At 48.1% G+C, this 22,463-nt stretch overlaps 1 protein-coding gene across 7 annotated transcripts in view; it reads left to right on the top strand.

Moving 5' to 3' along the window:
• Window positions 1-17,085: 17,085 nt before the first annotated feature.
• Window positions 17,086-22,463, top strand: part of PPFIA1 (PPFI scaffold protein A1) — a 47,824-nt gene continuing 42,446 nt past the window's right edge. For all 7 annotated transcript variants that reach the window (XM_083164562.1, XM_083164563.1, XM_083164567.1 and 4 more), the window contains exons 1-5: window positions 17,086-17,209; window positions 17,452-17,616; window positions 20,401-20,475; window positions 20,709-20,810; window positions 21,685-21,906. In XM_083164562.1, the coding sequence (XP_083020688.1) occupies window positions 17,506-17,616; window positions 20,401-20,475; window positions 20,709-20,810; window positions 21,685-21,906 (510 nt within the window). In that variant the 5' untranslated portion in view covers window positions 17,086-17,209; window positions 17,452-17,505. The remainder of the gene's footprint in view (window positions 17,210-17,451; window positions 17,617-20,400; window positions 20,476-20,708; window positions 20,811-21,684; window positions 21,907-22,463) is intronic.

The following is a 22,463-nucleotide window of genomic DNA, read 5'->3' on the forward strand; positions in this document are numbered from 1 at the left end:
AGTGCTTCCCCGCGTTTTATCCTAAGTGGTCGGGTCCAACCCACCAAATCACTGCGCTATCATGTTTGTAGGTGGGTTTAATTCAGGGTAGTCATGGTGATTTCATATAAGTAGTAAGGGATGTGATATTGGTGATCTACAAATGCCATGTCATACATTAGTGTCAACCTCCCCTTCCCCTGTAGTTGAACGTCTCTGAGCTGACATTTGAACAGCAGACACCAGTGTAATGTCGTCACACTCGGTGTGTGATCCTCAGTGCACACATTGGGTGTGAGGAACAGTCAGAGGTGCTGGGAATCTGCTCACGCAGATGTGAGCCGTTATATCTGGCTTCTATACGGCAATGGGTGTGGATCGTATTATCGACCACACTTAGGTCGACACCGTTGGGTCGACAGGCAGGAAGGTCGACGGGGTTCTAGGTCAACATGGATAAAGTTCAAAAGGTGTCTAGGTCGACATGGGTTTAGGGCGACAGGTCACGAGGTCGACATAGGTTTTTCCACAGTTTTTTTTTTAACCCGAAAGTCGACATGGACACAGTTGGAAGACAATCGCAGCCCCTTGCATCGCTTGCTATGCTTCGGGCATGGTGCCTCGCTGCACTTGGCACACTATTTTATTCTCCCACCACGCCCTAGTGGATGGTAGGGCATGAAATACCGCCTGAAAAATCCCATGTCAACCTCGCAACCTGTCGACTTGGGTTAACGCAATTGTCGACCTAAAAACATGTCGACCTAGACACCTGTCGAACTTCATCCATGTCGACCTAGAACCCTGTCGCCCTAGTTGCCTGTCGACCCAACGGTGTCGACTGAATGACTGTCGACCTAAGTGTGGTCGATAATACGACAATAACAGTCTATCACATAGATGGTGATTTTGCAAGCAGCGGATTGCAGATCTGGGTTTAAGACATCTTCTATAAACGATCATTCTATTCTTTGGTGAGTAAGCCCCGTACACACTAGATGATGCACCCGACCCGATATCGGCTCCGTGTGAATGAATCGCTCATACACAGCGAACGATATGGGTACAGGATATTTATTAAACTGCATTGAATGTACCCCATTATAGGGCTTTCTAATTGTAGCCCGTCAGTTGAAAAATGTCCTTTTTTTTTGGGCAATATTCTGGTTCCCATATGCTTAGTATCTGAACCCAGGAACTATGCTGCGTAATCCCTGATAAATCCCCCCTATTGGGACTGACGCGTATCGGGGACTGCGACTGAGGCTAAATGGATTCTTCCCTATTCCAATGTGCGGACTTAATATTTCTCAGCTGTGCATTTTATGATATAGACTAGATGTGGTCCCTGACATTGCCTGGGGTTCATTTCCCCTTTCCCCTTTTTTATAAACTATCCTTGGCATTATCTCTTCATATCTTTTTATTAAGTTTATTAAGTTCATGAAAAGAATCGTTCGCTCCAGAATCTGCTTCTAGATGTATGATTTAGGGAACCACTGAACAGTTTGGCTGCTGAGAAATATTCTTTGAGATTAGGAGGGTTTGAAAGTGAAATCAGGATCCAAATCTATAGACTTTACGTAGACCATAGGTGAATTGTGCAGCCTCCGAGGAAAGCGTGCGCCAGCAGCGGCCAGTCCATCGCTTCTGAGTTCCAGTATTGAGTCTCTTCGTTAAGAAATGACCCGTTTTGGACATGTCTCATTTGAAAGCACCTTTGGTCCCACACCATTACCAAAACCCTGACTCTGAATGCAGCTCACAGTTGTCTAGGTCTTGGTTCACCCCCACCTTCCTCCCACCACATAGTTCTAACATACACTTTCCTAGAACCCACAGGAGAACTATGGGGTACTTGCATTATTACAAATGAGCAGACTAGCACAAACCTGCCCTTAATAGTAAGGGGATAGTTGGGGTGGCTTGTTTTATCGAGAGGTGAGTTTTCCATAGTCCCTTTAAATATTCAGTCGGCCACATCATATGGAAAAGTCTGTTCCTGTACATGTGACTCAATGCAGCAGGGCCCTCCTACCTCCATGTCTGTTGTTGCCCAGTTTGTTCTATCACTGTCTACAATTGTAAAGCACAACGGGATCTGCTGCGCTATATAAAGGTCCATACACACACTGGGCGACTGTGTATGGACAGCAATGATCGCTGTCATCTCCGGGGGGGAAGCCGATCAGTGCTTACACACTGAGCCGCTTTCCCCCTGCCCGGTGCCGTCAGTGGGGCGAGGAAGATGTTGCATAGCGCAGGGCTATACAAAGCCGCTCATGTGCTGGTAATACCATAAAATGAACAGCTTTCCTGGCGATGATGCAGGAGCGCTCACCGCTCATCGCTGGCTGTACACACTGGCGGCTTTGAGCTGAAAGCCGCTCAAACTTGCTGTTATGAGAAAAAAAAAAAAATCTGAATACTGTAGTATAAATATAGACGGAAGTCTGAGTGACTATATTTGCAATGATGTGCGTCTTTACCAATGGTCTACTACAGTGTGGTGGAACTACTGGTCACAGCAAGCAACGCTGCGGCTTGTTTAATGTATGCAACATTCTGTAAGCCGGTAACTTGCTGAGGTTCCTAGTCCAGTGAGTATGATTCAGCGCTGTTATTAAATCCATTGTGTTCTCAGCGATGAATACAAAAAGCGCTATTTCCTTATAAACGTGTTCAAAGCTGAGCTTGTAATGGGGTCAGCACAGGACCGTTAGGGTCAGATAGGATGACAATAGTATTACAAGGTATTAAGGGGAGGAGATGGCAGTGTCACAGTCTGGCCTTTTCTTGCCTGCATAGAGAGATAATGGGTTTTATGGAAGATCCTGGAGTTTTCTTCTCCCCTGTAGGTAATTACAGTGCTAGTACAGTGCTGCCTTTGTCTTGTACATTCTTTCCTGGCCATAGTGCCAAGGAGCAGACAAACATCTCCACACAGAGGTTTCTTCTCGGTCAGTGGTTGTGCAGACTGGAAGATGTGGTATGTGTAGCTTACTACTGCTATAACATGCGAAGCCTCCCCAACCCCCAGAAGAAGGGTCTAATCTCATTAATACAGGGCCGCATCCGGACAGCCTGTCCAGATTTCTGTAGAACAGATGGTCACAGGTCTGGTTTACAGCCAGTGGCTTCTACAGCCGAGCCAATTGTGCCACCACTGAGTCACCTATGTATATGTCTATACACATAGCCAAAAATGTGGTGTAAAATAACCTCCAATGAAACCCCTAGACTATTGAATACCCTACTGTAGGGGAGTTTAACCTGCGTCCTTCCACTTGTTGTGGAACTACAAATCCCATCATTCCCTGCCACAGTTGCTTTCTCAGCTAATAACAAAACTGTGGCATGGTATTCTGGGATGTATAGTTCCATAGGTGTGGATTCATTGAAATGGTTGATTCCCATCCCCTCTGGCAGCCTACCCCTAATCCTCCACCTAGTGCCGATCCCTAAACCTAGACTCTTATGGTTTGTACAATCTGCATGAGATCCAGATGAGATTTTGACTATGTCTGGATCTCATGCAGAAAGTCTTGGCTGCATAGACTATATCGTGCAGATCTGCACTATATGTATGCACATAGTCTAAATTGTATACATAGTCAAAATCTCATCTGGATCTCATGCAGATTGTACAAGTGTGTACACAGCATAAACCTAAGAAAAACCAACATGTTTGCCATTTTTGCATCAGGCATATAGAATTGATTAGGGATGGTCCGTGACAATCCTGTCTGGTTTGTACCCCGTTTCCACTAGACAAGCCATGTCCTATCTGGGATTTTGTCCCCCCATTGTGGCCCGGCTTGCAAACCCTTTCCCACTAGCTTCCCTACCCGGCATAATGCCGGGCTGGTGACTTCATCAGTAGGCCGGGCTGGGGCGCCACCAGGAGATGAGAGCATCTCCCAGCGGCTGCATTTACATTGCAGTGAACGGGACCTGTGTGGAAACCCACCTAATTACCTGGGTTGGATTGTCAGGGCAGTCGGCCCGGGATTTTTCCTTGGGACACGTTTCCACTAGCAAAAAAAACCCGGGTCGATGCGCGTCCCTGCGCAAAATCCTGGGTTATTTTTGCTAGTGGAAAAGGAAGATAAGTTCTATGCGATCTGCAGTACCTCCGGCTTTACCTGTTCAATTGTCCTATCGGTAATCGATAATTAAATATTGATCTATCCTCTCACTTGTATTTCTCAACTGATGATTTGCAATAACATACTATTGGTTCCAAGGGTGTGGTATGACTGGTCGACGGTCAGTATGCTGACATTGGAATCTTTGGGGGGGGGGGGGGGTGAGTGCAAAATGCCCCTTGTGGGATTGCTGCGCTCGCCACAGGTTCTGTTCTCCCTTGAGGAAGAAAAGCCCCTGTCGGTCGGGACCCTGACTGTCGGGCAGCCTAACAGGATTTCGTATCAGTATACTGACTGTTGGGATCCCGACCGTCAGCCAGTCACCTACATAGCACCGGATTCCAAAGCCTTGAACATTTTTTAGTTGTGAGATAAATCCCATTTACCCTGCATGTGAAATTGCTCCGGTCCAGGACTGTTTTATTTTGATTACTTATTTTGTTTCCCCAGCTCTTCCTTTGTGAGCTGTGTGGTTTTGGCTGGTGCCCTTTAGTAATCGTTGATTAATCCCATCCGTGAATTGGTGCAGACCTGTTGGATGTTTCCTATGGAAACAATAATGGCCAACTTCTATTCCCGTGCCAAAGCCTTGTGTTGTGCAAGATTCCAGCCTCCCTGTGACTAAATCCTGTCTACGTTCCTATGTAGGTGCTGGGATTTATGCTGGATATTTATAGTTAAGAAAGCCAATTCAAATTTACCCAGGCTGCCTTGCAGTGCGAACCTAGAAATCTCACCTATGCGCACAGCAATTTCGTCTAACACCTTCCATCTTTTCTGTGCCTACACTAAACAGGTCCATGGCAAATAATGTGCTACTTCAAAAACCAGGCACCGGGACAGGATGAAGGATGTCATTGTTGATAAATGTAATTATGCATATACGTCTAAGACGGCACCTTCAAGCTGTCCCATAAAGAAGCATTTTTCTCCTTCGGGAGACATCAGGGGCCACAGCGTTACAGTGGGTAGTGGGAGTGGGAGAGAGCACCAGCACCCTAGAGGTTAAACTTGAACTGCCTCCCAGGCAGCCGGGCTCCTCCCCTCCTCTACCCCGCCTCCAGGCCAGGAAGCTCAGTTTTTTCGGGTGCTGGCAGGAGCCAGATGCACCTAATAGAGGGGCTGCTATTTAGCAGCCTAACTTGATTTTTATATTTTATTTTTAATTTTTCTTTTACACTGACTTGTGTCAGTGACAGAGCAGCAGCACTGGGGGTCTGCACAGACACCTGCGCTGCTGCTCCATCACCCGGGTCCGGAGCTGCATCGCCACTCGAGGGTGGGGACCTGCAGCGGCCCCCGGGCACTGGGGAGCCACAGCCGCCACCGGACGCCGGGGACCTGACAAAGGTAACGCGCTCCCCGCTGGGAGCGCGCGCGATTGCGCTTGCTGGGCATTGCGGCTGCAGCAGTTCGGCGGGGGGGACCGCCGACTGCGCTGACAAGCGGACGGCTGGTTCGCCACCCGCTCCCGCTGGACCACCAGGGAAACGGTTTGTGGGCAGCGGCGCCAGGTATGCGGGGCCGCCCGGTAGCGCCGGACCCCTGCCATTTTTACCTGCGCCGCATGTGGACACCTCCCTGGGGGCCATTTGTCAGCAGGGGGAGAAGGCTCCCCCCACATCAGCCTCTCCACCCGGGGACAGTAGGCAGGGAACTGTGTTTATCACACAGAGAGTTCCCGCCACTGAGATCCCTTCCTGCCTGCGACATGTGAGGAGGGACACGGAGGAGCTCATAGCCACCCGGAGTTCCACTCCTTCACTGCCAGGTCATTTGGGCATGTCCCCCCTGTACCCCTCCTTCGGGAAACTGTACAGTACTGTGCTCTGAAAGGAGCCTTGTGCCATTAATTGCATTGCCCTTGTATGCTGCATTGTTTGCTAACAGTTTAGCTGCCTGTCAGTTTAATCTGTGTTACACTGTACTATATGGCCATGTATTGCTGGTTAGGTCATTCTGACTTAACATGTGTGGAGGGACACAGAGAGCTTATCAAGCCAGTCTGGGGTTCCACTCCTTCACTGCCTGGGCTCCCCTGTAATAATCTCCTCCAGGAGTCAGGTTACAGAGCAGACGGAGTTCAAACTGTGGGCACAGCAGAGCCAAGTGCAACATTGTATCCTGTGAATTAACACCATCACTGCCTGTCGGAAGCATAAAGGACAAAGCGGATGGTGTAATGGTTAGCATTGCTGCATCACAGTGCAGAGGTCATGGGTTCGATTCCCAACATGACCCAAACTCTGCAGTTATCTGCCTGTCAGATACAAGCTGGCTGTCAGATGCAGACTGCGTTGTCTGTATCATATAGACTGCCAGTATATCCACTGCACCTGTATATATAACTGCACTGTATGTCTATATCACTGCTTTGTATGTCTATTACAAGCTGGCTCAGATGCAGACTGCGTTGTCTGTACCATATAGACTGCCAGTATATCCACTGCACCTGTGTATATATAACTGCACTGTATGTCTATATCACTGCTTTGTATGTCTATTACAAGCTGGCTGTCAGATGCAGACTGCGTTGTCTGTATCATATAGACTGCCAGTATATCCACTGCACCTGTGTATATATATAACTGCACTGTATGTCTATATCACTGCTTTGTATGCCTATTACAAGCTGGCTCAGATGCATACTGCATTGTCTGTACCGTATAGACTGCCGGTCTATATCACGGCAGCTGTCTATTGTATGTATATCACTGCACTGTCTATATCACTGCATTGTATGTATATCACAGGCTGGCTGTTTACTGTGTAACACTATCACTGCCTGTCAGAAAGGCTGCCTGCCAGTGATTGCTATATGTGCCTAGTACTAGCTTACTGCGTACTGTGGGGGCAGCACAGCTCGGGTCGTGGGTTCAATTCCCACTATGACCCTAACTGTGCAGAGTTTGTACGTTCTCTCCGTGTTTTAGTGGGGTTACTCCGTGTACTCCGGTTTCTTCCCACAATGCAAAATTTAAAACAGAAGTATGCTGTGTTAGCCGTACAAATGGGCCAAATGTCTACGCCACCGCAAGGTATACGTAGTACCAGCTTACGGTGTATGGCTTGAACACTATCTCTGTTGGTCAGAGAATACTGTGTTAGCGGTACCATATAGGCTACCCGCCTATTCTATGGCATTGTATGCCTTCTATACTTGTAGTACATTGTCTTACCTGTGCTTTAGCAGCCGGTTCACAGTGCTATAATACTGCAACGTCTTCCAGGAGTACCAGTCCCAGTGACTCTGGGGCTCCGGCGCGGATGTCTTGTACATCCTGTAATGTTGGCCTATGCCCCCATTACTAGTACAGTACGGCTTATACGCAGGCTGCTACAATGCCTGGGCGATGCCCACAGGTACAGCCTCCTCTAGAAAACAGGAGCCTGCTTGGGCCACGTTCTTTACTCCGTTGCCGGTGCAGCTAGTAGCAGTAGCAGCATTATCCCTTGGCTGAGTGCTTATCTGCCTCCAGACAAGGTCCCCAGAAATGCCGTCCCCATCCTTGGCGGGTGTAGCTCCCCGCACAGTGGAAGCGCTCTGTACCTGCAGGTAGACGCAGATACCCCCGTCATCCAGACTCCTCCGTCAGCAGACACAGAGAGGAGGACACCTGGGATTAGCATTGTCTAGAGGGGACCGTCGACGACGGTATGGAAGATGGGGGGCCTGTGATAAGGTGAATCCCCCCCACCTCGTCTTGAGGTGCCGACCTTGGTCTCAGCTGTCAAATAGGTCCTTACCTTAAACGACCCCGCTGAGCCGCCTACACCTTTGGGTGTCTCCCTAGGTGTTTTCTGGGTTTATTCCGTAAATCTGTGAACTCGACTAAGGTCATCAGTTGGGAGATTCCTAACAGGAAGTTTAGCTTGCCATCGGCGGTTTCCCTTCCTTTTACCCCCTTCCACAGGAGGACATAGTCCCCTGGGAGACTGTCCCTAAAGTGGACGCACTCCTGCCCCAGGCATCTGCTTGGGTGGCTAAGGCCTTAGTTGCGTGAGCAACTTCTCTCACAGCGGACGCTGCATAAGGGGTGTCGGAGGAAACCCTGCTGCCTCCTATTGAGTATCAGGTGACACTTTACCTGGGGGTGACGGCTCTGGAAATTACACCAATCGCCTCCAGAGGGTCACCCTCGGCCATAGCTGCACACACATACCAGTGTCTGTGCTCTTGGAAGGCCTGAACTCAAAGTCCCTTTTGAGGGTTCCTTTTTATTTGGGCCAGTGCCAAATATGGGGGCCGGTTTAGATAATATTCGGCAGAGGATATCCCTTCTGGGGGATTGCCATCTGGCTCTACAGTCCAGGATCAGACATCTCTTGTCCCCCTGGCAGGTGTCTGTGCATGCCTGCGTGGGGTCCCTGGGGTTGGTGGATCGGCCTTCGAATTGGCAGAATAGGCTCAGTTCCATACCAACCCTCTACAATACTGTCCAAGGAGCAGCACGGATAGTGTAGTGGTTAACATTACTGCTTCACTGCGCTGAGGTCATGGGTTCGATTCCCACCATGGCCCTAACTGTGCGGAGTTTGTATATTCTCCCCAGACTTGCATGGGTTTACTCCTGGTACTCCGGTTTCCTCCCACAATATCCATGCCCAGAAGTTCGCCTGGTCTCCAGCAGGGCCCCCCTTTCCTGGGGGCTTCTGGACGGGACCTCGCTACTGGAGCCATGCATGCTAGCCTCCCGTGTTTGGGGGGTGGTCACTTCTCAAAGGTCTTTCCAGGGTCTCTGGACCACTCTAGTGGCCCAGCCCTCCATCATCGTCCTCGAACTAAAGACAATCTTCCGGGCAGTCCGCTTGGCGGAACCCTAACTTAGGGGTTGGCCGGTGCAAGTCCAGTCGGACATTGCGACAAGGGTGGCATATGTTAACCACCAGGGTGGCACTAGTTGTCAGCCCACTATGACAGAAGCATCCGGCATCTTTCAGAGATGATCCCTGCTTTTTCAGAAATTTTTATCCTGGTAGTCCAGAATTGGGTGGCGGTCTTCCTCGGCCGTCAGACCTGTGATGCCGACGACTTGACCCCCCTTAGAGTGATGTTTCAGATGCTGGTACAACGGTGGGGCCCAACCGAGGTGGCCTTGACAGCCTCTCGCCATACCCTCAAACCACCACTGTGCGGGTCCTGGTCTTGCGACCCGGAGGGGGGGGCTTGCCTGGTAGACGCCCTGTCCGCTCCGTGGCCGTCCACACTGATGGCGCCTTTCCACCACTTTCCTCCTTTTGCGAATGTCTCGCAAGCTGAAGCCGGAGGGCGGCACATTGATTCTGGTTGCTCCACCTTGGCCCAGACGGATCTGGTTTTCGGATCTGCAGTCAGTAGCCCCTCCTATTCGCTTACCCCTGGACACAGGCATGCTCTCATGGTCCGCCTCTCTCTTTCGGCTTTGAGGCACTTGGCTTTGACGGGGTGGCTGTTGAGACCTCCCGGGTAAGACCCAGCGGGTTTCACTCCACCATGCTCAGGGCGAGGAAACCTCCCTAGATGGGGTGTACCATCGCATATGGAGGGCTTACTTTTCCTGCTGCGAACCCTACGCTTCAGATTCCGGGACTTACTACCTGGCTAGGGTTCTGTCCTACTTGCAGAAGGGTCTGGAGGCTGGGTTGCGTTGATCATCTTTAAAGGTTCGGATTTCAGCCTTGCACATCTTGTTCTGTCGACGGGTGGCCCTGTCGACGGATGTCTGTACATTCCTGCAGGATGTCTTGCATATCCAGCCTCCCTTAGTTACCCCAGTTGCCCCCTGGGATCTCTCTAATCCTGACTTCTTCAGGGCCCACCTTTTGTGCCCTTGCGGTCGGTGGACCTGTGTTGACTCGCCTGGAAGATTGTTTCCTTGTTGGCGATAGCTTTGGCCAGGGGAGTCTCTGACCTGTCAGCTCTGTCCTGTAAGTCCTTGGTTCTTGGTTATAACCGGGCGGTTTTCCCTACCGTCCCTTCTCAACTACCTTAAGTGGTGTCCGGCTTTCAGGTCAACCAGGGCATTATTGTTCCGGCATTTAGACAGTCTGTTGTTACTACGGCTTGGTCCTCCTTGGACGTTGTCCGGCCGGGGTGTATTTATGTGCTATGTGCACCGTTCTAGGCTGTTGCACTAGTCAGACTCTCTCTCTCTTTGTACTATATGGTGTTCGGATGAGAGGGTGGCCCGCCTCTACGCAAACTACTGCCCGCTAGAGTCGCTCTGGCAGGCATATTTGGACACCTCCCTCCCGGTTCCGGCAGGGATTCAGGCACATTCCGTTAGGTCTGTGGAGGTGTCCTGGGCTGTAAGAGGCGGTGCTAAAGTTGAGCAAATTTGCAGGGCGGCGACTTGGTCGTCCGCCATTACTGTCTTGCATTTTTACGCTTTTGACACGTTTGCCTCCCAGGACTCGGCCTTTGGCCAGAGTGTGTTGGCTGCGGCACAGGCGCGTCCCCACCCATAGGTGGCTGCTTTAGGACGTCCCACTGTAACGCTGTGGCCCCTGATGTCTCCCGAAGGAGAAAATGAGATTTATGTCTTACCTGGTAAATCTCTTTCTTCGAGGACATCAGGGGCCACAGGGATCCCTCCCTGCCGCGCCTGCTTTTCTTCCGTTACGGTTAAGTTACGACTTTGTTATATTGTCCCTCGGTTGAGGGTACTAACATGTTCAGAATGTGTTTCTGTGCGGTGCTTCTCTTCCTTCTATCTTGTCTCCTGCCTTGGCTTGTTAAAAAAACTGAGCTTCCTGGCCTGGAGGCGGGGTAGAGGAGGGGAGGAGCCCGGCTGCCTGGGAGGCAGTTCAAGTTTAACCTCTAGGGTGCTGGTGCTCTCTCCCACTCCCACTACCCACTGTAACGCTGTGGCCCCTGATGTCCTCGAAGAAAGAGATTTACCAGGTAAGACATAAATCTCATTATTTCAGCTCTGGATTTGCAGTCAATGTAAAATAGTCTGAAGTCCACTGGATGTATCTGTATAATCTCAACTTCTCTTATTTGAAATGTTACAAAGTTAACAGCTACCAGCAGCTACTAAAGAAGTTGTCCGTTGCAATCTACATGGGAACGTGCTCATCTTTTCCTGTACTGGTATAAGTTTGGAGAAAGTCACACAGACCCCTCGAGTGCGACCCTCAGGCCACATTCTGATCATCTCGGAGTTTCACGCTGCCCTGTAGTGTTTCCAAACACGTTGCAGGATTAGCTCCGTAACTCAAACGTGTATTTTTAGATGTCAACTCGGTAGTAAACAGACGGTAATCCAATCTGTTACTTTTGGTTCTGTCCTCCGCACTGTTCTCCAGCGCGTAAAACCCAAATAAATTACATTATATCTGCAGAACGGCAGCATCTGGCTCTCATGGATGCGATTTTTACCTCGGGTGACCCTACCAGAGTAGTCATTGGGTCAGCCCAGGAGAGTACCACCCTCCTCCGCTGGATCACTTTGGGGGCAGGCCGCAGCTGGCACATTTTACTGCTCACTATTGAACAGATTTGTGAAAAGATAAATAATAACATAAACGGAAACCTTGAGAAGCCACCAACGCACGTTTCTCCCTTCCTGATATGTCTGTAGTCAGATCTGAATGGGAAATGTTTTGCTGTGTAGCTGTGATGCTAAACAACTAGAACCTTTTTTTTTTTTTTTTAAAGAATTTGCTGGTTTTTATTAGAAACTGATGTGTAAATTGTTCAGTCTTGGATCAGGATTTGCAGTTTTCTGGCGTTCCTTTTCCCTTGGAAAGTCTTGCGGGATGCACGGAGGCTGAGATAACATGGACACTAGCCGGATCGCAGTAATCCTGGCAGCCCGTGTAAACTTTGAGCTTAGATGAAGTTGGCGGTGATGTTAATGAGTAATGAGAACATTCTGCTGGTATAAGACCATGTTACCGTCCTGTCGCTCGTGTAAATGGGTGTGTTCCTTTTGGCACGGGGAGCCTACAATCCATACAGGGCGGTTTTAGAGATAATTGATCGCCAAGTAGGACACTAGCTTCCTTTTTTTTGGGGGGGGGGGCAGGGGGGAGGAATGTACCTTGCAGGGAACCGGTAACTGGCAAGTAATAGAAAACCCATTTATTCCCTACTGTACGTAAGCCCCACAGTCAGTCTGCCCGATGGTTGGTACCCACCCACTTTCCCATTTTAGAATGTTGCACTATTTCTGGTAATTGAGACCTACTTCCCTCTTGCAGCATCTCTTCCCATTCATGTTGAATTCTAACCTTAATTACCCCTGCCCTGTTTTAAACTTGTTTTTCTCTAACCACTAATATCGCTTCCAGATCACAAACCCGGGTCCGACCTAGCATTTTGAGACCGGGTCACCCATTATAGACAATGTGACCTTTTGTTTTAACCCGGGTTGCTTGATCTGGGTTATATCACTTTGGTGCTTTCACTCTGCACTTCGTTCTGAGTAGACCCGGCAATAACCCAGGTTATTTTGTGCGATGTTGAAAGGGTATGAGAGAGATAGTGTTCATTCTAGAACCCGCTATCTTTGAAAACCCATGCAGTTCCCCTTCCCTGCCTGGGGTGTCGCTGACTGCTGTAGTGCTCCTAGCACAGGTCTGGTTTGCATATCAGTGCTGATATACAGACCACACTGTGCTAGAAGCACTACAGCAGACAGCGACTCCCCAGGCAGGGAAGAGGAACTGCATGGGTTTTCAAAGATAGCAGGTTCTAGAATGAACACTAAGAGATGCAGACGATATTGCTCATTTTGGCCTTTGAGCGATATCCTGTGTAATATCGTCCAATGTGTACAATCAATATTGTTAACGATGTGTAGCCTCGCTGTTTGTTAACGATGTTCGTACCCAAGGGTTGTTAACAAACCTGGAATTGTAATGTGATCTGTATTAATATTAATTACTCTTTGTTATTGTGGTGGCAAAAAGCCACATGGCACTGATCCCAAGTGCCCATATGAAGTCCGTATGCTGAATGTTGGCAAGTTGGTGATGTCACGGGCTGTTTCCCAGGCGCACAGTGAGCATGCTCCTGCCAGTACTTGGGCTGATACTAATGAATATTCATAAACCGCTATCTAGAACATACGGTAACACAAGCTGTCATGTGGATTCTGTCCCAAGTGTTTGTTTCTCAACGTGAAAAAATCCCAGACGCAGCAAATGCCATTAAATCTGCAGAAACTCAGCATCTGGCTTTTGTGGAAGTGATCGCCTCATGTGAACCAATGTGGGGTAGTCATTGGGTCAGACAAGGAGAGGACCACCCTCAGCAGGATCACATTGGGGCAGGCTGCAGCTGGCAGATGTCACTGCTTATATATATTTGTGACACCATAAATATGACGAAAATGCCTTCACAAGCAGGAACACAAGTTCCTCCCTGCCCTTTTGTCCGTAGTGAGAATGGAATGGGGAACGTGTGAGAACTGCAGTGTAACATACACACCTTTATTGGAGAGACCGCAATCTCCAGTCAGAGATTGTTAATAGTTTTCCAATGAAAATGTGGTAGGAAGCAGATGGCTATTGCACTGTGTCTGCAGCGATGGGAGTGTGCTCATACGGAGCATGGATCCAGATGTTTGGCAATTAGGCCGAATGTTTGGATCTCGGCGTGTGTGTGGCAAGTTGTACAGTTGTGTTGTGTACATGGCATCCTGCTCAGGAACTTCGCTTGCCTGAGTATAAACTCTTTCTGTATAGAGGGATAATACGCCCTTGGCTTAGACAGTCCCCTGTACCTAAGCTTCTGTGTATAGACTTCGCTCACAGAATGTTTCACAGCGCTTATTTGCAAGACCTATATTACGGCCATTTGTTCTACACTCCTACTCGGTATTTATTGCTACCATACGCCCGATTCGCAATGCAGTTTATAGCTGGGCACACATTAGCCGATTATCGGTATCCATATTTGCGTGCTATTGACTAATGTGTACACACTAGATCATTAACGATGCAGTTATTGACCCCCTGTCCTGACTATATCGTCAAAGACCGCTATACTCTTGGATGTGGCCACTTAATATTGTTCAGTGTGTGTCCTGGAGTTCATGGGAAATCGTTAGCAATACTGTATCGCTGGCACGGTCGTCTAATGTGTACCCAGCTTACATGGTAATCAGGGTAAAGGGCCCCTTACACTTGGGAGATTTTGTCAGATTTGATCCAATTCCGATGGATTGGGCCGATCTGATGTGCCTGTCTGACAAAATCTGATGCGCCTGATGTGTAGGACCCAATGCACAACCCTGTGCACATTGAGTCTAACCAAGAGATTGATCCTCCTGCACATAGGATAAATCTCAAGTCAATCAGGTCCAATCAGTGTAAAGGCCCGTACACACTGGGCGACTATGAGCTGAAAGTCGCTCAAAACAGCAGGTTTGAGCGGCTTTCAGCTCAAAGCCGCCCAGTGTGTAAGCCCCAGCAATGAGCGGTAAGTGCTGCTGCGCGCTCCCGCAACATCGCTGGGAAAGCCGTTCATCTGCTGGTTATACCCCAGCCCCCCCCCCCCCCCTCCGTCAGCGCCAGGCCTCGCTGTCCATACACGCAGGGCAGAGTCGCCCAGTGTGTATGGACCTTAAGGGGGCCTTAAAGGGTGCAGATGTACTATTCTTTCGAGAGTGATATAGTGAAGAGAGATTACTACCAGCCAACCAATCAACTCTTAACTCCCATTTTTCAAACACTCTCCAACGTTTACTACATCTGCTTCAGAAGAAACTTCAAATTTGAGTAGAGAGCTGTGAGCTCAACAAGTTGTGAATAACGGGTCAGTCAGGTGCAGACACTTATATTTATGGATAGTTATGCGGGGTACACACCAGGACAACCCGCTCACGATGCACATCGTGAGCGGGTCGTCAGTGTCTCGTCCGACCCGCTCACGATGACGCGGGGGGGCACGACCCGCTCACGATGTGCACCGTGAGCGGGTCCGATCCGATGGCGACCCGCACCCGCCTGTATGGTCGTCATTGAGATCCTACCTGCAGCAGGTAGGATCTCATTAACGACCGACCGACCGACCCGCGGGACCGCGCATCGGATCGGTATCGGTCCACACCAGGTCAGAAAAGGGCCCAATCAGCACACAATCTACATCCAATTGATCGGAATTGGATCTAGATTGTGGGGATCGGGCCCTAGTCGTCCTGGTGTGTACCCAGCATTAAAGAAAAGTGACTACAATGCAGTATGTTCCTTGTGGTGTTGTATCGGGTGTAATCGTGTCCTGGTTCTGAAGTAGGTTTAGCACTAGGGGATTTGTGCAGAATGGTCTAGTTCTGCCCCCCCCACACACACACACACACTAGTCATTCCCTGTGCAGCAATCCCTAGTTGCTCCCTTCACAAAGCAGATTTATCTTCAGATCTGGCTGGTTGGAACAAAAACATGGATATGGATGAGAGCAAATGACAGTTGGACATTTGCTTGGAAATGCTGGAAACCTGACAAACTGTCACTCATCCATAACCATGTTTATGTTCCAACCAGCCAGATCTGAAGATAAATCTTACAGTGTATGGGCACCTAACAGTCATAGAGGGTATGCGGTCACTGGATAAACCATGTCTATGTCGACCACTAATGGTCTGCAGTGACCAGGTCGACATTGACAAAAGGTTGACACAAGCTTATGGTCGCCATAGACATGGTCCACATGAGTGTTTCATGTTTGTTTTTGTACTTGACCATCCAAATGGGCATAGAGTGGGAATATAATAGAGTGCAGAGCGCAGCAGTACACATACGGTGTCCGTGTTGACATATGTCGACATAGACACCAAAGAAACATGAAAAACTCAAGCCAACCCTATTCAAGTCGACCATAAGCTTGTGTTGATCTTTTGTCAATGTCGACCTTAGGTAAGTTGATCTAGTCACTGTCAACCATTAGTGCTCGACCTAGACATTGTCCATTACTTATATCATGACCGTCCGAGGCGCTTTATCTGCGCCTGCTCCAGGAATTCTTCCCGCACATCCTATAGAAAGGAGCGGAGAATTGCTGTTCCGGTCCCGTGGTCGCATCTCGTCTCCATCGCGTAGATATGAAGCCATTTTTATTTTCTCCCTGCTGAAATATCGACTTGAGAAAACGTCCGCTGCCTTCAGTTTCTAAGATTTGATGTTGATCTCGGTAATCATTAACCTGGCTCAGCAAGGAATTTACAGCCACAGTTGAAAGGTGAAACTGTAACAGCTCATGAGGACTTGTGGTGTTATCCGGGAGAACCTGCTAATGTGATGGGCGCATTCCCCTGTACACAGTAATACGCCTGCTAACAGGTGCACATGAGCTTTTGTTGTGGCTAGTTTGTGCTATACTTGGCCAGTGCTTGCAAAGCCCTTGTATCGCCTTTTACATCTGCCTCTAAGCAGAGGCAGAACTTCAACCCATTCGTCTGGGGCAATTTGGAGTGGAGTTTGATGCGCCCCCCCCTCTTAGAAAAGCGAGAGTCATCCCGTCCCCTATTGCAAGTGTTAGCAGGGCTTCTATGAGGGAGACTATAATCTCTGCAGTAGGTGGGTGCACCATAGAGCTCTGCTGGAGGAGCAGCGGTCACATTTGGCTCCTGCTGTGAACCGTACATGTGCTGCTCTACATGCAGGTGCCTGGAGGCAGACCACTCCGTTGCCTCTGGGAGTTAAATCCCCCAAACTCTAAGCAGAAGGATGCATAAGCGCTCAGTGTGTCTGCACCTCTTCGCTGTGTAAAGGTGCATACACACTAGGCAATTTTGAGCTCAAATCTTGTAGTGTGTATGGGCGGTAGTGCACTTCCGCATCTCCGCCACCGCCCTTCGGAATCTCTTTCAACGGTCTCCTACTGTGGAAATTAGTCGCCCCCCCCCCCCCTATGAAATTACTTTAGTGTGTGCGCAATTGTGTTATTTGGCCCATGAAGCACAAATAGGAGTCCTCGGAGTCCTTTACCCGTTCTTGGCCTGGTTTCTAAAGGTTCTAACTTCTAAACTTGTCTGTTTCTTTTGTATTGAAGGAGTTTGCAGCACTTACTAAAGAGCTTAACATCTGCCGGGAGCAACTTCTGGAGCGGGAGGAAGAAATCGCGGAGTTAAAGGCGGAGAGGAACAATACCCGGGTACTTCTAGTCTCTACATATGATTGTCGTCCTTGCACTAGCTATAGGGGTGTTACTGCTGGTTGGCAATACCAAAGGCTTTAATGCAGATCTTCCTGCACCTCTAATATGATGATATGACTTTATTGTATCTAGAGTTTGATATTTTTAATAGCTAACCACAGTGGTTGGCGTTGGCATGCAGTGGGTCAGGTCAGGAGCACCAGGTTGTGGCTACTCATGGTGTGGTTTTGTCTTTGCAGCTACTCCTAGAGCATCTGGAGTGTCTGGTGTCCCGACACGAGCGCTCTCTCAGGATGACCGTGGTGAAGAGACAAGCTCAGTCCCCAGCCGGAGTGTCAAGTGAAGTTGAAGTTTTAAAAGCACTGAAGTCTCTGTTTGAACATCACAAAGCTTTAGATGAAAAGGTAATGCGGGTGACTGATCCTGACAATCCGTACACGTCTCACTGATGCTGGTTAATGCTTTAATGGAGCTGACAAACTGGTTTCTGAGAGTGGCACTTTTCGGTCCTCTTCTGGTGACACGCTTGTTTCCGGTCGCTGGGAGTAGGACCGTGCACTAGTTCAGCATAGTACAGCTGTCGGTATAGCATTAGATGCTGTGTCCTAGGGGCAGATTTCTGAAGATGCAGCACGGGCGGTGTAATGGTTAGCATTACTGCCTCACAGCGCTGAGGTCATGGGTTCCATCCCCACCATGTGTTATATATACGGGGCAGTACGGATGGTGTAATGGTTATAGCATTACTGCCTCACAGCACTGAGGTCATGGGTTCTATCCCCACCATGTGTTATATATACCGGGCAGTACGGATGGTGTAATGGTTAGCATTACTGCCTCACAGCACTGAGGTCATGGGTTCTATCCCCACCATGTGTTATATATACGGAGCAGTACGGATGGTGTAATGGTTATAGCATTACTGCCTCACAGCGCTGAGGTCATGGGTTCTATCCCCACCATGTGTTATATATACGGGGCAGTACGGATGGTGTAATGGTTATATTACTGCCTCACAGCGCTGAGGTCATGGGTTCTATTCCCACCATGTGTTATATATACGGGCAGTACGGATGGTGTAATGGTTAGCATTACTGCCTCACAGCGCTGAGGTCATGGGTTCTATTCCCACCATGTGTTATATATACGGGGCAGTACGGACGGTGTAATGGTTAGCATTACTGCCTCACAGCATTGAGGTCATGGGTTCTATCCCCACCATATGTTATATATACGGGGCAGTACGGCTGGTGTAATGGTTATAGCATTACTGCGTCACAGCGCTGAGGTCCTGGGTTCTATTCCCACCATGTGTTATATATACGGGGCAGTACGGATGGTGTAATTGTAGCATTACTGCCTCACAGCACTGAGGTCATGGGTTCTATCCCCACCATGTGTTATATATACGGGGCAGTACGGACAGTGTAATGGTTATAGCATTACTGCCTCACAGCACTGAGGTCATGGGTTCTATCCTCACCATGTATTATATATATACGGGGCAGTACGGATGGTGTAATGGTTAGCATTACTGCCTCACAGCGCTGAGGTCATGGGTTCTATTCCCACCATGTGTTATATATACGGGGCAGTACGGACGGTGTAATGGTTAGCATTACTGCCTCACAGCACTGAGGTCATGGGTTCTATCCCCACCATGTGTTATATATATACGGGGCAGTACGGACGGTGTAATGGTTAGCATTACTGCCTCACAGCACTGAGGTCATGGGTTCTATCCCCACCATGTGTTATATATACGGGGCAGTACGGACAGTGTAATGGTTATAGCATTACTGCCTCACAGCACTGAGGTCATGGGTTCTATCCTCACCATGTATTATATATATATATATACGGGGCAGTACGGATGGTGTAATGGTTACATTACTGCCTCACAGCACTGAGGTCATGGGTTCTATCCTCACCATGTATTATATATATACGGGGCAGTACGGATGGTGTAATGGTTATAGTACAAATGTACATGTGGTAGGGAATATAGATTGTAAGCTCCACTGAAGCAGGGACTGATGTGAATGTTCAAATATTCTCTGTACTGCGCTATGGAATATGTGTGCGCTATATAAATAACTGGTAATAAATAAATCATAACACAACTGGAGGTGTTTCCCAAAGTAACAAGTCAGCTTTTAGATTTCATTGTGTTTTAGGTAACTGATTGCTAAAGTGTGATTGGTTGCCCCTTTGAATGTTTCATGAATAGCCCTATAGTGTTTGCCTTCGGGCAAAGTATTAGGCGGAGGTGGGGGGGGGGGGGGTAGGGGGGTTCAGGGGCTGCGATGGTGATCTTGTACACCTCACAGCAGTGGTTATCCATAGGGTTTTCTATTTTATTTATTTGCTGTTGACGGGACCCAGCATATGACAGGTCACCCCAGTTTGCCCAGTCCAATATCTGTCTGCTGCGCTATCCTGCCGTTGCAACCCTGTACTTTCCCTGCAGGTCCTCTGTCCTTACCGGCTACGCTCTGTCCCTAGCAGTTGGGAGAGGTTAGAGCGGTAGTGTTCCGCGCTTGCCTGAGATGGGACAGCAGATTATTTATATAGAGTCATTTTTTAGTTATTTTATTTTAGAATTAATGTAGCTTTCTTACTGTGTAAATGACAGGCTATGAGACCCCTCCATTGTCTGCAGTCTAGACATACATTCGGGAGTTGTTTTAATAGCTGCCTAATAACTAATATATTCCTGGCATTTTATTATTTAATTTGTTTATTCCAAGCATATCTATGTCATGCCAGTGTCTCTACGTTTTCCTACGGTCATATATAATTTTTTACCTTTCTTTTAATCTAATTTAAATTTTGTTTTTAAGAAATGATATACACAATTGCGGTTTGTCCGAACACTTCAACAGTTTGTCCCTACTGTTGAAGTGTTGTTTATTGTCCGTCGGTCACAATGTAAATAGCAGCCTTATAAAAGTTTGTTCTGTAGACATTTGTTAACAATGTTAAGTGTTCTTTCTTGCTAATGTCCTATGGAAAATATGGATAAGCAGTTTCCATTGCTTTCTGTGAATTAACCACATTCTCATGAACATTAAATTGCTGCCGCTGCTGCAGCGTCTGTTGGATTGTACGTTACACATATAATAGAGGAGGGGGGAGCGGAGGTTCTGTTATACCCCTGTCATTCTTACCTGGTCTATTGCTTTCAGGTAAGAGAACGGTTACGAGTCGCATTAGAGAGATGTAGCCTGTTGGAAGAAGAGCTGTCTGTAACCCACAAAGAGGTGAGTTGAACTTTTCTTTTGTACCTTTTTAAACATTTTACTCGCAGCATTTCCTTACCTGTCCAGCCATCAGGGTCACATAAGTCTATGGTGGACTTACGTAACGGCTATTCCTGCAATACATGACCTGTATAATAGCTGCCAGCCATCGTTGGACCATCTCCTACCTGCATACTCGCATTGTAACCACAGTATAACCTCCGCACTAATTTACTTCTGTGTCAAATTCTCAGCTGATGATTTCCCGGGAACAGAACAATCAGAAGAAGATCTATAACGAAGGGACAGTGGATTCCGGTCACATGCAGGAGAACACACCGAACACTAATGGGAAGGTGAGGGGAGTGGCGCTAAGTCCTTCGGTTCTAAATGCAATGCAAAGTTCTATATACGCCTGCTGGCTCCTGCGTTTACTGCCACCTGCGGAAATAGTCTCGGAGGGTATGTTGTCCGTCTCTGGACCGATAAGGGAAGCCGGGGCAAGGATCGGCAGATTGGACAGCCGATGTGCATTTGAGGAGATGATTCAGGACTGGACTGCAGTGAGACGGTTTGTGGATGTAGCCAGTAACAATAGTTAAGTCTAGATATGCGGTTGGTAGGGTTGGTTCGATAAAGCTATTCAGCATTTTTTAATGATCATCGATCACCTCTATTCAGGAACCCGTATAAACTACACGTTCATACACTTCAGCCACATCTGAGGAGCTGGTTTCCTGCAAATATATGGATTATTCTCTCTCCTTATTGTTTATATCCGCCAGAGAAGACTTTGGGCACGCCTGCAAAAGAAACTCTTCAGCTGTAATATGCGTTCGCTGTCACATGGTGCGGTTTTAGTTTTTTTAGTATGTCTAATGTGTCATTGACGGACGTTCTTTAATAAATGTACATATACGAGCAAAAAGATGCTAGCAAAATGAATGAGTTGTGCTATTATAGCCAGTCATCGGATAATAATCCCTTTCATAGGTTGTGCTTTCCCTGTAAATCTTTTTTTATTGTAGTTTAACATATACAGACTGTAGATCTCGTTGTTTCCTTGCTGACATATGTTCTCTGCAATTCCATATTGACAACGCCTCAGTGTCAATATAGAACTTGTGATGTGATTTAATTTTCATGTGCTACTAATGCAATCAGTCGGATTTCCCGAGGCAAATGCGGTTTAAAATTGTTTTCATTTATTTCGTATTTTAACTATAACAGAGACTATCCGACGGTTCGTTAAGTCACGACGAAGACCTATCGAAAGTGATCGAGCTCCAAGATGTCATTGAAAAGCAATCCAAGGAGCAAAATCAGATGAAGGAGCGTCTAGCCATCCTGTCCAACAGGGTCACTGAGTTGGAGGAAGATCTGGACACGGCGAGGAAAGATCTTATTAAATCGGAGGAGGCGAACACGAAGCTGCAACGTGACGTACGGGAGGTGAGTAGGCATGGGTGCGATGTGGCGAGAGCTTGGCGCAAATGCCAGGCCAGCAGGGGGAACCAGAGCAGGATTCTAAGGTGTTTAGCCAATATGAGAAAGGTCACGTGATATGTAGACATTGGGCCAGGAACAACTTGTAGATGCAGTATAAGTAAATGCAATCATAGTTCGTAGCAGCGGAGTTAATAACCTACTAAAGACCATTTCCTTACCTAGAGATGGTATCTGAGGAGAACCAGTTCTCACTGGGGGGAAGAGAAATCGGCTGCAGAACTTTGTGGGGGATGTCTAACAAGCAAACAAAATAGTGGGGAGTGGCAGCAGAAGAAACAAAGCAATTTCTATTTATACCCTAATGATAATGGAAGAGCCGCCGTGCGGGGGATGCAGAGGCAAACAAGTGGTTTAGCGTGAAAGGGAAGTATCTCCGTAGAGCAGGGATGGGGAACCTTCAGCCCTCCAGCTGTTGTTGAACTACACATCCCAGCATGCCCTGCTGCAATTTTGCTTACTGGCCATGCTAAAGCTTTTGCAGGGCATGCTGGGATGTGTAA

Source organism: Crinia signifera, chromosome 11, assembly GCF_055691185.1.
Source record: "Crinia signifera chromosome 11, ASM5569118v1, whole genome shotgun sequence".
In the NCBI taxonomy this organism is placed as follows: Eukaryota; Metazoa; Chordata; class Amphibia; order Anura; family Myobatrachidae; genus Crinia; species Crinia signifera.